Raw genomic sequence first — 13463 nt, 5'->3', positions numbered from 1 at the left:
GAAGGCGCCGGCCGCACAGGAGTCCTCGCTCCCGACCACGAGGGGCCGGGGCAGGCGCCGCGCTCTCACAACCACCCGGCAACTCTCAAGCCGGGCACACGCCCTCTGGCGGCCAGGAGGCGCTGGGCCTTTACCTTATTTGCTTCGGCTATTTTCATGGCAGTGTAGCACTCGGCATCCGCCTTGGCCTTCTCCCGGGCCAGAAACGCAGCATCTTAAGGGAAGAACGCAGTGAAGTGCAGAGGCTATCAGAAGGCTCGCCCCCGCAACTTTCCCCGACTGCCCCCGCGACCCTGGGCTTCTCTGTGCTCTGATTTCCTCATTTATGAAACTGGGGAAAAGGCACTTTTTTCCTGTTTCACAAGTGGTTGTGGAAATCGACCAAGATGAAAGAGTGCTCTGACGGCATCTCCCGGTGGTGGGGACTAGCTAACTCTGAGCAAGTCTACTGCTGTGCCCGACAGCATCGTGGAGACACGTCCTCTTTCTAGCCGCTTACTCCTTCTGTGGCCTGTGAGGAGAGGGGCGGGACCCGCCTCAACCTTCAGTCTCCGAGCTCTCCACCCCGGCGCTCTCCCCTCCTATTACACAGCAAGAGCAAGGGAAGCCCGAAGAAGGCTCAGGATACGGCCCGAGGTGGATCTGCCCTGAAACCGACTACCATAAACAAAACAGTCCAGCCCCTCTCCAACTTCAGCTCCCTTTTCATTTCCATCAATCATTTCAGAAAGGCTCTAATTAGCAGCGCTTAAGCAGGCACAACTTGAAGGACATGACATGCTGTGGTCCAGACTAACACCTGTTTGGACTCTGACCCATTTAAACTTCTTTGCGATCTGCTTCCTTAATCTGCTCAGACCAGGTTTCGGTCAAGCTGATGCAAAATTTTTGGTATTTATCCCTGGCCTTGGGAATGGGGCCAGCCTTGCGTGAGCAACACCTGTAGCAAAAGCCTGGGAAGCAAGGGGGGGGACTGGGGGTGGGTTCTCACTGCACAGCCTCAGCGGGGCCCTGGGTGGTGGAAGCCTTCAGGCCGGCTGGGGTGCATGCGGCCAACTCGACTGGCCTTAGCGCCTGGTGACCTGCATTTATAAGAAATAAAAATGTGCTGTTCGGCCAAGAGCTCCCCAGTGAAGAGCCGCTGATCCGTAAAAGCCTAACTGGCTCCTCCACGGGCACCTGCAAAGCCCAAGAGGCCCCATCGTGAGTACAACTGGACACAGCACTGTGTAGCCTGAAGCTGGGCCCTGAGGTCTTGTTTTTGGCCTAGAATTTGCTTGATATAAAGGCACCACACGGAGGAGAAGGTGGGTGGTGAGAATGAGGTGAGAGCTGAGGGGCAGGGGACTGAAGGCGAGTGAGAGTCAGAGAAGCTGGCAAAGACAACACCTCTCTCCAGCTCGTGGTGTCGGTATTGAAAGGTGTCTTCTTCGCACCCTGCCTCACATCCACAGAGACCCTGAGAGGCCAAAACTATGGTGTTCACGGGCTTCTGAGGAGGGGGGTGGGTAAGGCAGGAGGGAGCGAGCTGGACCTAGGTCTGGACCTAGCTAGGTCTGGACCTAGCTTCTTGGTTTACTTCCAATGCCAGACTGTGAGCCCAAGACAGCAGGGACCACGTGATTTCCCTTTTTCTTAAGCCTGGCAGAAGAGTCCTGATGACACCCAACTAAAATCTAGTGACTGAATCTCTGAAGTGGAAAATTAATGCCAGCCTGGACCGAATCTCCCCAAAACTCGAGTCAGAGCACAGAGAACAAGGGATGTTCCAAAGAAATCACAACATCTGAGAACAGAGATTACAGAGCAAAGGAAATGACTCTCCCACCCCCTGGCCACAGAGTGGGGTTTGAGGAAAAGGCAGGCGGGAATTTCACTCTTGCTCACCTTCGATTTCTGAAATTCTCTTCTCCGTCTCCTTCTCCATCACCTTCTGCCCATAGGTGATTTCTGCCACCTGAGCCACTTTCTCTGCCTCTATATTAATGAAGTTGAGAAAAGGCTTAGAGCTCTGATATTTCCAGAGTTTGACTGCATTGCACCTTTCACCTGATGTGAGGCCCTGATGCAGGGCGGCGGGTGAGCTCGGGTGAAGGGCCACTGGCCCAGAGGCAGCCATGGCCGGCTCCCTCTCCTAAGTCACAGGATATTTCTTCCAAAGGAATGTTTTAAGGGTTAAGGTACAGGTTTCCTCCCGCCACGGCACTTTAGGAAGTGGCCAGGGCTGTGGCTGGTCGTCTGGTGCAGTGGTGAAGAACCCGGGTTCAGGGGCAGAGTCCCTGGATTTGAAGCCGGTTTCCATCACTGCTCTGCCATGTGCCCCTGGGCAGTAATCTAGCCTCTGTGTGCTTCAGCTCAGTGAAAGCAGGTTAAGGATGGTGCCCTCCTCACCCGGCGGGGCTGGGTGTGTGAGGAGCGAGATGATTCACCGGCAAGTGTTCCGAAAAGCCCACGGCTCATAGTAAGGGCCCAATCGGTGTTATTATCATCGTGAGTGAGGAATTAACTGGAAGGGCTCCTCTCATTTCAGCGATTTGTGGAAACTCAAAGCTCACGATGCCTGGCTGCGACCTTACAATTTCAGCTCTGCCCCTGGGGGATGAAGGCCGCCCCCGCGCGTGGCCTTGGGAGGCCCATGCCCCAGGCTTCCCGAATGCCTCCACCCTCCCCGGCCCGTCTGCTCTGAAAGGGGGCCCCAGAAGCCCAGCCAGACCGATGAGGGCCTTCTTCCGCTCTGTCTCGGCTTCCTTCTCCACCACCTTCTGCTTCTGGGCCGCAATCAGAAGCTTCGTCTTCTCGCTTTCCCTGAAGGGGAGAAAAACGCACAGCTGTGGGCCGCCGGCGACCGGCTTCCGCGGAGCTTCACTGCGCCCTGGAGAAGACAAACTGCCCCCGCCCCGGGGGACGCAGCCTGTCGTTCCTTCCTCTATCCTGGCTGCCTCTTTAACGTCCCAGGTGAAAGCGGCTCCGCTGCAGGCAGTTAACATGGCTTGCCTTCTCCTCCAAAACTCATTGGTAGCAAATAAAGCATAACTGACTTCAGTAAAAGGCACCTGCCTGCCCACGCAATCGCCGCTCCCCGCCTTCTTTGGCACGAGCTGTGAAATGCCACACGCCTCCCCCCCCAGCCCCGTCCCCGGCCCTCTGAAGAGCACCCCTGCTCTGCCGTGGCGGAGCCCAGGCGAGCGTCCTGACACGCCTGCCCCATCTTCCAGGGTGGTGCGCTGTAACAAACGCTCAAGAGGGGATGCCTGGCCCGGCGTCGATCAGCCCCGGGGCGGGATGACGGGGGGCGGGGGGCGGGGGGGGGGCGCCGGCACACTCACATCAGCTCGTAGTTCCTGCGGATGGCCTCAGGTATGTTGGGCTTTGTCACCCGCACAGCCTGGAGAGGGATACAGACAGCAGCCGGCGGGGAGGTGAGGTGCTGAGGGGGCAGCTCCCACCGGCCCTGGATCTTCCTGCACAGACAGGACACCCTCTGGGAGAGGGGGTGCACCTTCCTCGGGGGGCAGGGGGCGGAGGCAGGGCTCCCACCAGGGCGGTGCTTACTTGGATGACGAGCCCGGGGGCCATGGAGGTCAGGTCCTGCTGCAAAGCCAGTTTGAGATTTTCATCAATCTGATCTGGAATCAAGACAGAGAGAAAAAGGAGCTGTTACACTTTTCAGGCAGGGAGGAGGGAAGGGTGGTGGTGGAGTGCAAGGCAGGACGCCGGCTCAGGAGTGTACCTGACAGGCAAAAGGTCCTCCCAAGGCAGACTGCTCATCTGAGCCCGGATGTCTAAGGACGCCCTGCCAAGACTCTCACGGCGGGATGCCCACTCGGTCCGCTATGTGAGCCAGATGTGAGCGTGTCCTTTCCCTGGGGCCTCAAGAAAATATCAGCCTCGCCCAGAAGGGAACTAGGCTTTAAAAGGACAAACAACAACTCTAGCACATTTTTTGAGTCAGGCAGCAGCCTTTCGCTAGAAACAGCAGCAACGGAAGGTGGCCGCCTGGCTTTCACGAAGAAGGAAGGTGGAATGGCCAAGTTAGGTATTTTGAAAAAGCCAAGCACATTAAATCGAGTAATTTTAGAGGTCTCTAAAAGAAAAACAGACCCTGATGTCAAGGAAAGCCCCAAGGAAGCCTAATTCCATTAGGAACTCCATCAAATAACACAAGGAGAATGACAATTTACAGTTCTGGAAACGAGCCCAAGTGGTTTGCTGTGTTGTTTGCTTGGGTCCTGATTCCCTGTCTGAAACATGACACGGACAAGGGTTGGAAGAGCTGTAACCGATTGTCCCTCTAGCTGTGACCCTAGAACAGCGGCACCCAGGCTGCCTGCTCTGGCCTGGGCCTTCCCTTCCCTGCCCGCCGCCCATGAGATCCTCAATAAGATCCTGGAAGAGCACTGAAAAGAGGACCCACGAAACCGGGCTGGGACATCTATACGGAACCATCTCCCTACTGCCAGCTGCCATCTGCTTTAAGTGGCCATTCGTGACCCAGGAGCCTTTGAGGAACAGTAAGTCTACCTCCATGCCTGTTACAGATGCTCAGACTGAGGCCCACAGAGGTTCAGTGATGTGCTGAAGCTAGTCAGGACCCAAAACAAGGAACTTATTTAATTATTACGCTTTGGTTGTTAGGGTTGAGAACAGTACTTTCTTCAACTGTCATATCGCCAAGCAAGGGGTTTTTAATACTTCTACATATCAGATACGTTCCCACCAGCCTCTCAGCACTGAGGGAGAAATGCCCATAAGGGCAGCATCTCACACCTGACACGGGTCTAACAATTTGACGGCTAGAGATAAACATTCCATTTCATATTTTCTATTTTAAATAGGAGACCAACCAAACTTTAAGGGAGATGGCCTGTACCCTGCATAAGTTAGTAACACAGTTGTTTATCAGATTAAATTCGATCTCAGTCAAGGCAGAAAACTGTGATCCTGGGCTAGTAACTTTCTAGGAAAATCTGGAAGAAATATTTTGCAAGGTGGTTTACTACCCAAGTAACACCGGTTCTAAATTATTTATAGGTGATGGTTATGCTGACAGATGCAGATTAAGTTATGTTACTAAGTGAACACAAAGAGGGTCTTCGGACAAACTTCTTAACAAGTACTGGATAACATTTTAATAAGACAGGCAAAGAGGATGCATCAGAGCAAGCAGTGGTAAAAACTGCAGTCAAGCTGAAAGTCAGGGCTATGAGTCCTGAGAGGAGGGGACCGGAGAAAAACTTTCCAACTTCAAGGAACAGGATTAGAGACTCGAATTTCTCCTTTGCAGATGCAAATGGTTCTAAACACAACAGTGCTTGCTGGCAAGAATGATGTTAAAAAGAAAGATATTTCAAAGCAAACACACTTCCCTAGCTCCTCTGTACAAGAAGTTTTACTTTACTAGGCCGCCGAGTTCATTTGCAAGATAGTGAGAAGTTCTCTAATGCAGAACAATTTCACATTTTAATTCTCTCTACATGGAAATTAGAGCTCTTCTGTCTTTTGTTTCAAATGCTTTGAAACGTTCATTTAATGGCACAAGTTCTAAAACAATGGCTAAAGAGAAAACTAAGATATTTTATGAAATTCTATCAGTTTGAGGTTAAAAAAAAATCAACAGCAGATTTACTGAATTGTTCTTAACAGCACACTGAATCCAAACCCCACAAGAGAATCCAAAGCCTATAAAGTGAATTTAGATTCATTTTCTTCTGCAAAAAAGTCAAAAGTGCTTCTGATGATTTCCCAAATCTGAAACACAGTGCAAAAGGCTGTTTGCTTAATTAAGACCACTGGTGTCGCCAACGATTCCGCCTCTACTCTACAGAATGTTCTCACTCACGGTCCTTTTAATGAAGATTCCTGGGAAAAATCACTGTCCAGTCCTGATGTCAAGAATAGCTGTACCACTGACTGCAAAGTTGATTTGCTTTTATTTTTTAAAATACATTTATTTATTTATTTTTGGCTGCGTTGGGTCTTCGTTGATGCGTGTGAGCTTTCTCTAGTTGCGGCGGGTGGGAGCTTCTCTTCGTTGTGGTGTGCGGGCTTCTCATTGTGGTGGCTTCTCTTGTTGCAGAGCACGGGCTCTAGGCGCGCGGGCTTCAGTAGTTGCCACATGTGCGCCCAGTAGTTGTGGCACGTGGGCTCAGGAGTTGTGGCTCGCGGGCTCTAGAGCGCAGGCTCAGTAGTTGTGGCGCACGGGTGTAGTTGCTCCGCAGCATGTGGGATCTTCCCCGACAGATGCTCAAACCCGTGTCCCCTGCATTGGCAGGTGGATTCTTAACCACTGTGCCACCAGGAAAGTCCCACGTGGGTCCTTTCTGTTCTAAGCGTTTCCCTATTCCTCTCTACAGGTATAGGGTAAAAACAACAACCACCAAAACCCACAGAGGTTCTAGGAGCTGTAAGTAGCTATGGTCCTTGTCCCACTTCTAGAATTACACGTGACCCTTGCTGTTCTCATCACTCGGTCCTGGTGCCCTGCATCCAGGGTGGCATGGGTGAAGCCAGAAGCCAGGGGAGGGCGGTCTGAGCTTCAGCTCTGCTACCAGCCAGTTCTGGCACTTTCTCCCTTTGGGCCTTAGTACCCTTATCTTGAAAGGAGGATGCTGGGTAATCTCTAAGGTTCTTCTAGAACTGACCCCTCTTCATTACAGAACGATGTTTAGGGACAGTGGGAACACATTTCCATCCCAGGCCTCTGATCCAGGGCAGGAGCGAGTCCTCTCATCCACTATTACTCCTGCGCCCAACGCTCAACCACTCTCACGAGCTTCTTCCACCGGCATCAGCATTTCCCAGGAGTGCCCTGTGTGACCGCGCACTTCCTGGGCACTGGATCTTCAACACTTCAGGGCCTTTGGTACCCATCCCGCCCTGTGGGCAACTCAGAAGTAGGCAGCGGGGGAAGCAGAGCTGCTTGAGCAGGTGATCCTCACAAGAGGCTTTCTTACCGAAGAGCTCGATGTAGACCTCCTGAAGCGTGTGGACACTGCAGAACTGGTTCAGCTCGTGATGGATCTTGTTGAAGATGAGCGCCTTGTCGTAGTCGGCAGTGTAGTTCTTCACTATGTCATACACTGGGAGGAAGGAGAGATTCAGGATGAGGACGGGCCGGACTCACCACATCCCCGGACACAGCGGCTGTCCCTTCCCGGGGTTGCCGCAGCAGACACCGGGCAGGCGTGGGGCCGGCGTGGGGGTGGGGGGAGTGGGCCGCGGGGGAGGGGCTGGGCTTGGGGAGGGGCACGGCGAGCACACACCTGCGTGTGGGACCAGGAAGTTCACCACCTCGATTCTGTCGAAGTAGATCATCACGCCACCGCTGCCGGAAGAGGCAAGGACACAGCAGTCAGGGCTAAGCTCTGGAATATGGTGCCTCTCCTAGGGAGGTGTGTGACTTGACAGGAAAGGAGGAGAGTTCATGGTGGGAGGACGGTGAGAGGTCAGAGGCAGGAGGCTCTCCAGGCAGGAATCCTTCCGAGCCGCTAGCGAGAACGCAATCTCGCGAGAAATCACACCTCCTAAAAATACCTCCGCGAAGAAAAAAACGAAACTTTGGCCGTAAGACAAGAGTAGCTCGTCCCCTTTGAATCTGCAGTGCCTTTTGATTAAAGCAATCAATCGAAAGGAAGAGACTAAAGAAGGTAACGGAGTTCTCAGAACTTAAAAATGTGGGGTTTTATGGTCACTGTTTCTCACTTTGTTTTCACCATCACTTTAGTTCAGCCCTCCCCGCCCCTGACATTCATTAGAAAACAATTTCAAACATACAGAAAAGCTGAAAGAATAGTACAACTCACACTCATATATCAGCGCCTAAATTTAACAATTATTAACATTTTACCTATTGATTGATCTACTTTTTTTTTTTTTTTTGCTGAACATTTCAAAGCAAGCTGCGGCGGTCAGGATACCTTAGCCCTTAACACCTGTCAAGCATCAATCACCTAAAAATAATGACAGTCTCCCACAGAGCCACAATACCATTCCCAAACCTAAGGAAATTAGCAATAATTCCTTACCATCTAATACCCAGTCTTTCTCCAAATTTCCCCAGAAGTTCCTGTCATGGATTGAATTGTATGCTCTCCAAAATCCATATGCTGAAACTCTAATACCCAATACGACTGCATTTGGAAGCAGGGCCTTTACAGGGGTAATTAAGGTTAAATGAGGTGATAATGGTGGGGCCCTGATCTGACTGGACTGGTAAAGGAAAGAAGAAAAAGACACCAGAGATCTTTTTCTCTTTCCACGTGTGCAGAGGAAAGGCCATGTGAGAACACAGCAAAGTAGCCACTTGAGGCCAGGAACCAACCTTGCTGCCACTTTGACCTTGGACTTTGAGCTTCTAGAACCGTGAGAAAATAAATGTCTGTTGTTTAAGCCACCCAGTCTGTGGTATTCTGTTATGGCAGCCCAAAATGACTAACGCAGTTTCTGTAATGTCTTTAATAGCTGTTATTTTGGAAGCAAGTTCTTAGCAAGGTTCACCATTACATTTGCTTATATCTTTACGTCTCCTTTTTGACCCAAGGCCCCTCCAAATACAACGACTCTGTGATGAAATTGGGCCATTCTGTGGGATGTTCCGATTCTGTATTTGTCCGAGTGTTTCCTTGTGGTGTGGTTTATTTTGTTACTCTGTCCCTGTTCAGACCTTCCTGACTTTTCAACCGGGCCACCGTATTGGTTTTCTCTTTGAATTTCCTGCCCCTGAGCTCTCCCCCTACCACCTTTCCAACATTCTCCATAGCTAGTTCTGCTAAAGTTATCTTCCTCTAGCAAGTTATTTATGTGCTAAAAGCCTTTATCATGGCATTCAAGGCCCTTCCAAACTTGTCTCCCTTCTGTGATTTTATCTACTGCACTCCACCACCTACTCGACTCAGAACACAGGGAGCCTGGGGGCAGAGAACTTGGTGAAACCGCCAAGGGGGTACGTCCCTTTTCACTGTCTCTTACTGTAGCCAGCCAGCTGGCCTTGCCTCTTATTTGGGCTTCACAGCTTTATTCTGGGCACCTTACCTTGTCCCACAAGGTACGTTCTTCACCTCATCTGTCTGGAGTGTGGTCTGGAATTAGGGGAGACATGAGATGCTGTAAGGTGAGCAGTGACAAAGTAAGTTCTTTTGGGAAACCCAAACCGCCTTCGCCTTGAATACTTATTTGGGTTAAACTTTGCCTCTGTGAAATGTGACTACCCCCACTGAATGCTCCTCACTTACAGTGTGAGACCAAACCAAGCAGAGGTACCCACCCTGCTTCCCCGTAAATGAACCACCACGTGAACAAGCTGAGCAATGATGGTTTAGTGAAAAAGACCCTGGATTAGGAGTCCCAAGACCCCTGTTTGCTTCCAATTCTTCCATTTACTAGGCTTGAAACAGCAGATTCTTTATTTAACCTCATAGCCTCTAAGACCTGATCGTCCCATTCTCAGGATTATTGGGAGACTCAGATGAGATAATGTGCATGAATGCACTTTGAAAACCATCAGGCACAGTAAATGGCAGAAGAAACCTACAGGGCAAATGCTGATGAGGTATCCCAGGATATTTTCCTGGGTTAGTTTAAAAGTCATTCTCTGAATCTTCTTATTCCTCTTGGCTGGACATACTTCAAAGATGACTAGTCTAACTTAGCCTGGCTTTGGGTCTGTCATAACTAATCCTACACCTATTTTAGATGTCATTTCCCTTCTCCAAGTTCACCCCCCCCAATTATGTTCACATCTCTAAAGTTCAAAAAAGAACCAGCAAAATTACCATGTTTTATTTCCATCTATCTTGGTAGACTGTGGTTTAAAACATACAGATGCACAAACATCCTATTTTTCCTTCTGTGTATTCAGAACAGATTCTTCTCTGGTTTTGTCTTGAAGTGAAGCCGTACTTCCCAGCTGGGAATGACGGGCCAAGGCAATGATCCTGTTCAGCCATTTCAACAATCAAGTAAAACTCCAGAAGTAAATGGCTCATGGAGCCTCATACTTTATATTTTATATATATGACTTATTCTTAAGTGATTCCTTGAAAAAGCATTATACTCATCTACTCATCCAATGGCTAAATCATTCCAAATCATGCACTAATCACCACCCAAGTCTGCAGAGGTCCAACCCTGCCCCACAAGCCGAGTATACCTGCACAGACTTATAGGATGTGATGAATGGGAGCATGAGATGGAAGCCAGGGCCGCTGGTGGAAGTCAGCAGGGCACCGCCTCTGCAGAGGAGGGAGAGAGAGGCAGGCTCGGTTTAGCAAAGGGGTGTCTGTTACATCAATACTGTTTGGGCCCACTTTCTCTGCAGCCCCATAAACATTTAATATAGAGTGACATGTGCCAGAGCCATGCCCACAGATCCGTGGAATAAAGACAGCAGAATCCCTGGCTATACTTGAGATAAGAGAGGAGAGCTGTTTTGTCGTATATGTTGGGCTTGTTGTGATCCACAAGGGCAGTTAAATCTGGTAATATAGTGACCAATTAATGGTACTAGTGTTGGAGTCCAGTGACACAAAGAACCAAAAGAATAATTTTAGGACTTCCCTGGTGGCGCAGTGGTTGAGAGTCCGCCTGCCGATGCAGGGGACACGGGTTCATGCCCCGGTCCGGGAAGATCCCACGTGCCGTGGAGTGGCTGGGCCCGTGAGCCATGGCCGCTGAGCCTGTGCGTCCGGAGCCTGTGCTCCGCAACGGGAGAGGCCACAACAGTGAGAGGCCCGCGTACCGCAAAAAAAAAAAAAAAAAAAAAAAAAAAAAGAATAATTTTAAGTACACTTGATAAACCATCTAAATATTTTTTTGGCAGTACAGTTACTTTTCTAATCAAGTTATATGTAAATGGTAATAAAATTAAAAGCCATTTTGGGGGACATAGAAACAGATGGTGGGAAGAAATAATTAAAGGGAGGGGAACCCAATCAGACTTCTAGAACTCGCTATTGGCATCCAGAGAAAAAGCATTACGGGGTACATATAAGAAGGAGTTCATAAACACTTAAAGCAAATAACTTGGTTATGGAGGTTACTCAAAGGAAAGCAACCCAAGATTTATATTAAATGCTTTTTTGCTTTATATTATTTAAGTCACAGATACACTTTAAAAAAAAAAAGCAATAAAAATAAAGTGACATAATGGGTTATTGTAAGAACCACTATTCTAGAGCTTGCCTTGATGGATACAAATCAACCTGCAGGCTCTTTCATTTTTCCTGAAATGTTAATTTAATTTAATTTAGTTAATTTATTTATTTTTTGCGGTACGCGGGCCTCCCACTGTGGTGGCCTCTCCTGTTGCAGAGCACAGGCTCCGGACGCGCAGGCTCAGCGTCCGTGGCTCACGGGCCCAGCCGCTCCTTGGCATGTGGGATCTTCCCGAACTGGGGGCACGAACCCGTGTCCCCGCGTCCCCTGCATCGGCAGGCGGACTTTCAACCACTGCGCCACCAGGGAAGCCCCTGAAATGTTAATTTTAAAGAGTAGGTCCCCATTACATCTCCTCAGGTTGCCATCAAGAACAGGTACTCGTCAGAGGTAACCTTGTGGCACCAAGACGCCCAGAGGGAAGTAGGAGAAAACAATGTTTCAGAGATGATCTTCAAGGAGCATGGCTGCCTTTAGGTTTTCTCTCTAAATCTCTCTACATGTTTATCGATTATCATCCATGGCGTCAGACTACTAGGTTTTATATTTACATTTATATATGTATTTACGTGCGTGTGTATTCCCCTCCCCATGGTCACTGACACAAAAGCTCAATCTAAAAGACTCCCCTATTCAACAAAATATAAACACAACTGGTCAGCAGAATCTGTTAAACATTGACTAGGAAAGCCAGTCATTGAACAGGAAGTTGCAAGCTACTCCCTGTCGCTGCCTTACCTGTAATACACCCCAATATGTCCCTCTTCTATCTTGTGCACAGCTGAGAAGAGAGATGCACACAAGAAACTGGCAGCCACAGCCAAAACTGCTCCCAACTGAGCCATCAGTGAGCGTTCACCCTGGGGGAAAAGATACAGCAAGACGTGTGCGCTCTGACTTGCGGGAGAAAAGCTCTGACAGCGAGAGCACCTCCCCAAGCTGAGCTCCGCAAAGTGGCTCACGTCCAGCCTGTAGCAGTATGAACACAAGGCTAGATCTACAACTCTCTTCCTCCTTGCTCTCACTTGGCACCACCATTCCTTAACTATGGAATTATACTCTCCACCTCCCCGAAGAGGCAGTGGCTCCAGATACAGCCGTGGCCCAAGGGAGAACCAGTGCCAATTGGGCAGCGTTCAGGACACAGCCTTCCCTTCCTGTGAACACGAATGGGCTGTCACCGGAGCCACTCATATTAGTAAAAGGGAAGCGAGGCAGCTGCAGTACGTTGGCCCAAATTACAGAGGATGTCAGATGACAGGCAGTTGTGGCTGTGTAATTCTGGTCAGAGCCTCCCAGTCCTAATTGCCTGCCACTTCAAAGGAAACCATTATTTACTCCTTCCAGAGGCTGGAGCGACAGAGACAGCATGCGAGCCGAGTTCCATGGCGGGATTCTCTGGCCTTTGATCCACCTTCCCAGTTATTCCTTTGGCCCTAGACAATATAGGTCTCAGAGCAGCACTGAAGCCACACTCCCTCCCATATGCTTGACTGGCACTTTGCACTTGACAGGTTCCCCAAACCCATGGTTAGAGGGGAAAGGGGGTTCCCCAGGCTAGGTAGACTCTGGGGCTCCTGGGTTCAACGGTATTCAGGCACCAGGACGCGAAAGAGTTGGCATCCAGAGAGACTCATTTCCTGAACACTGAATGATCTGGAAAAACTACGGTAACTGTCAGCGAGGTTCCCAATCGGGCGCGCCTGGGCCCACGCGTCCAGCGCGTGGATTTCTGCTTCCCGGGTCTAACTTAACTCGGGCGCAGACGTCTGCGAGGCGCTTATTTTACCATGCGGCCTCCAGCTACCGATCTGCAGCTGCGTCCTATCTGCAAAAGCCCTTTCCTCCCCGAAGTCACCCCCGCCCCACCTCGCGCTCCTCCCCTGCCCTCTTCTGAGAGAGGGTCGCGAGTCCCAGGAGCCCTGGGTCGGGGCTGGAGGCTCCAAGAGCCTCCGCTTCGTCCCGCCTAGAGGCTCGCGGGGAAGGAACGGGACAGAAAGGGGTTGCTTTCCCGCTCCCGAGGGAGAAAAGATGCTGTGCTGGGGGCCGGGGGGAACCGTCGATCAGCTCCTGCCGGGAGCCTCACAGAGACCCAAGTGCGCGCACTAAGGGGCGGGGGCCGCGTACCAGGCTGTCCCTCCAGGCGCTCCGTACTCGTCCGAACCCCCCGTGCAACCGCAGAAACCGCCACACCTCTCCGCACGCTACTTCCTTCCGGGCCCGTCGCTTCGATGACGCCATTAGTTCCCGCGAGAAGACCATGCCCCTTCTCTCCCTAGTTCGCCAGTGCCGCTCCCGCGCCCCGAGCGGGC

At 50.7% G+C, this 13463-nt stretch overlaps 1 protein-coding gene across 4 annotated transcripts in view; it reads right to left on the bottom strand.

Annotated features, from left to right (window-relative positions):
* ERLIN2 (ER lipid raft associated 2) overlaps positions 1-13463 on the bottom strand; it is an 18109-nt gene extending 4646 nt beyond the window's left edge. For 2 of the 4 annotated variants that reach the window (XR_010838450.1, XM_067022489.1), the window contains exons 1-10: positions 13279-13380; positions 11890-12011; positions 10148-10229; positions 9031-9077; positions 7263-7324; positions 6954-7079; positions 3553-3626; positions 3327-3385; positions 2714-2805; positions 1888-1977 (exon numbers count right to left, since the gene is read on the bottom strand). Coding sequence is in view for 2 of the 4 variants with exons in the window: in XM_067022489.1 (XP_066878590.1) it covers positions 1888-1977; positions 2714-2805; positions 3327-3385; positions 3553-3626; positions 6954-7079; positions 7263-7324; positions 9031-9077; positions 10148-10229; positions 11890-11996 (739 nt within the window). In the remaining 2 variants the exon portion in view is untranslated. Of the gene's footprint in view, positions 1-134; positions 215-1887; positions 1978-2713; positions 2806-3326; positions 3386-3552; positions 3627-6953; positions 7080-7262; positions 7325-9030; positions 9078-10147; positions 10230-11889; positions 12012-13278 lie in introns of all 4 variants that reach the window. The other 2 variants (XR_010838449.1, XM_059049262.2) reach the window with 2 other exon arrangements.

This window comes from Kogia breviceps, chromosome 20 (assembly GCF_026419965.1).
Source record: "Kogia breviceps isolate mKogBre1 chromosome 20, mKogBre1 haplotype 1, whole genome shotgun sequence".
NCBI lineage: Eukaryota > Metazoa > Chordata > Mammalia > Artiodactyla > Physeteridae > Kogia > Kogia breviceps.
This window is presented reverse-complemented; position numbering and strand designations above follow the sequence as displayed.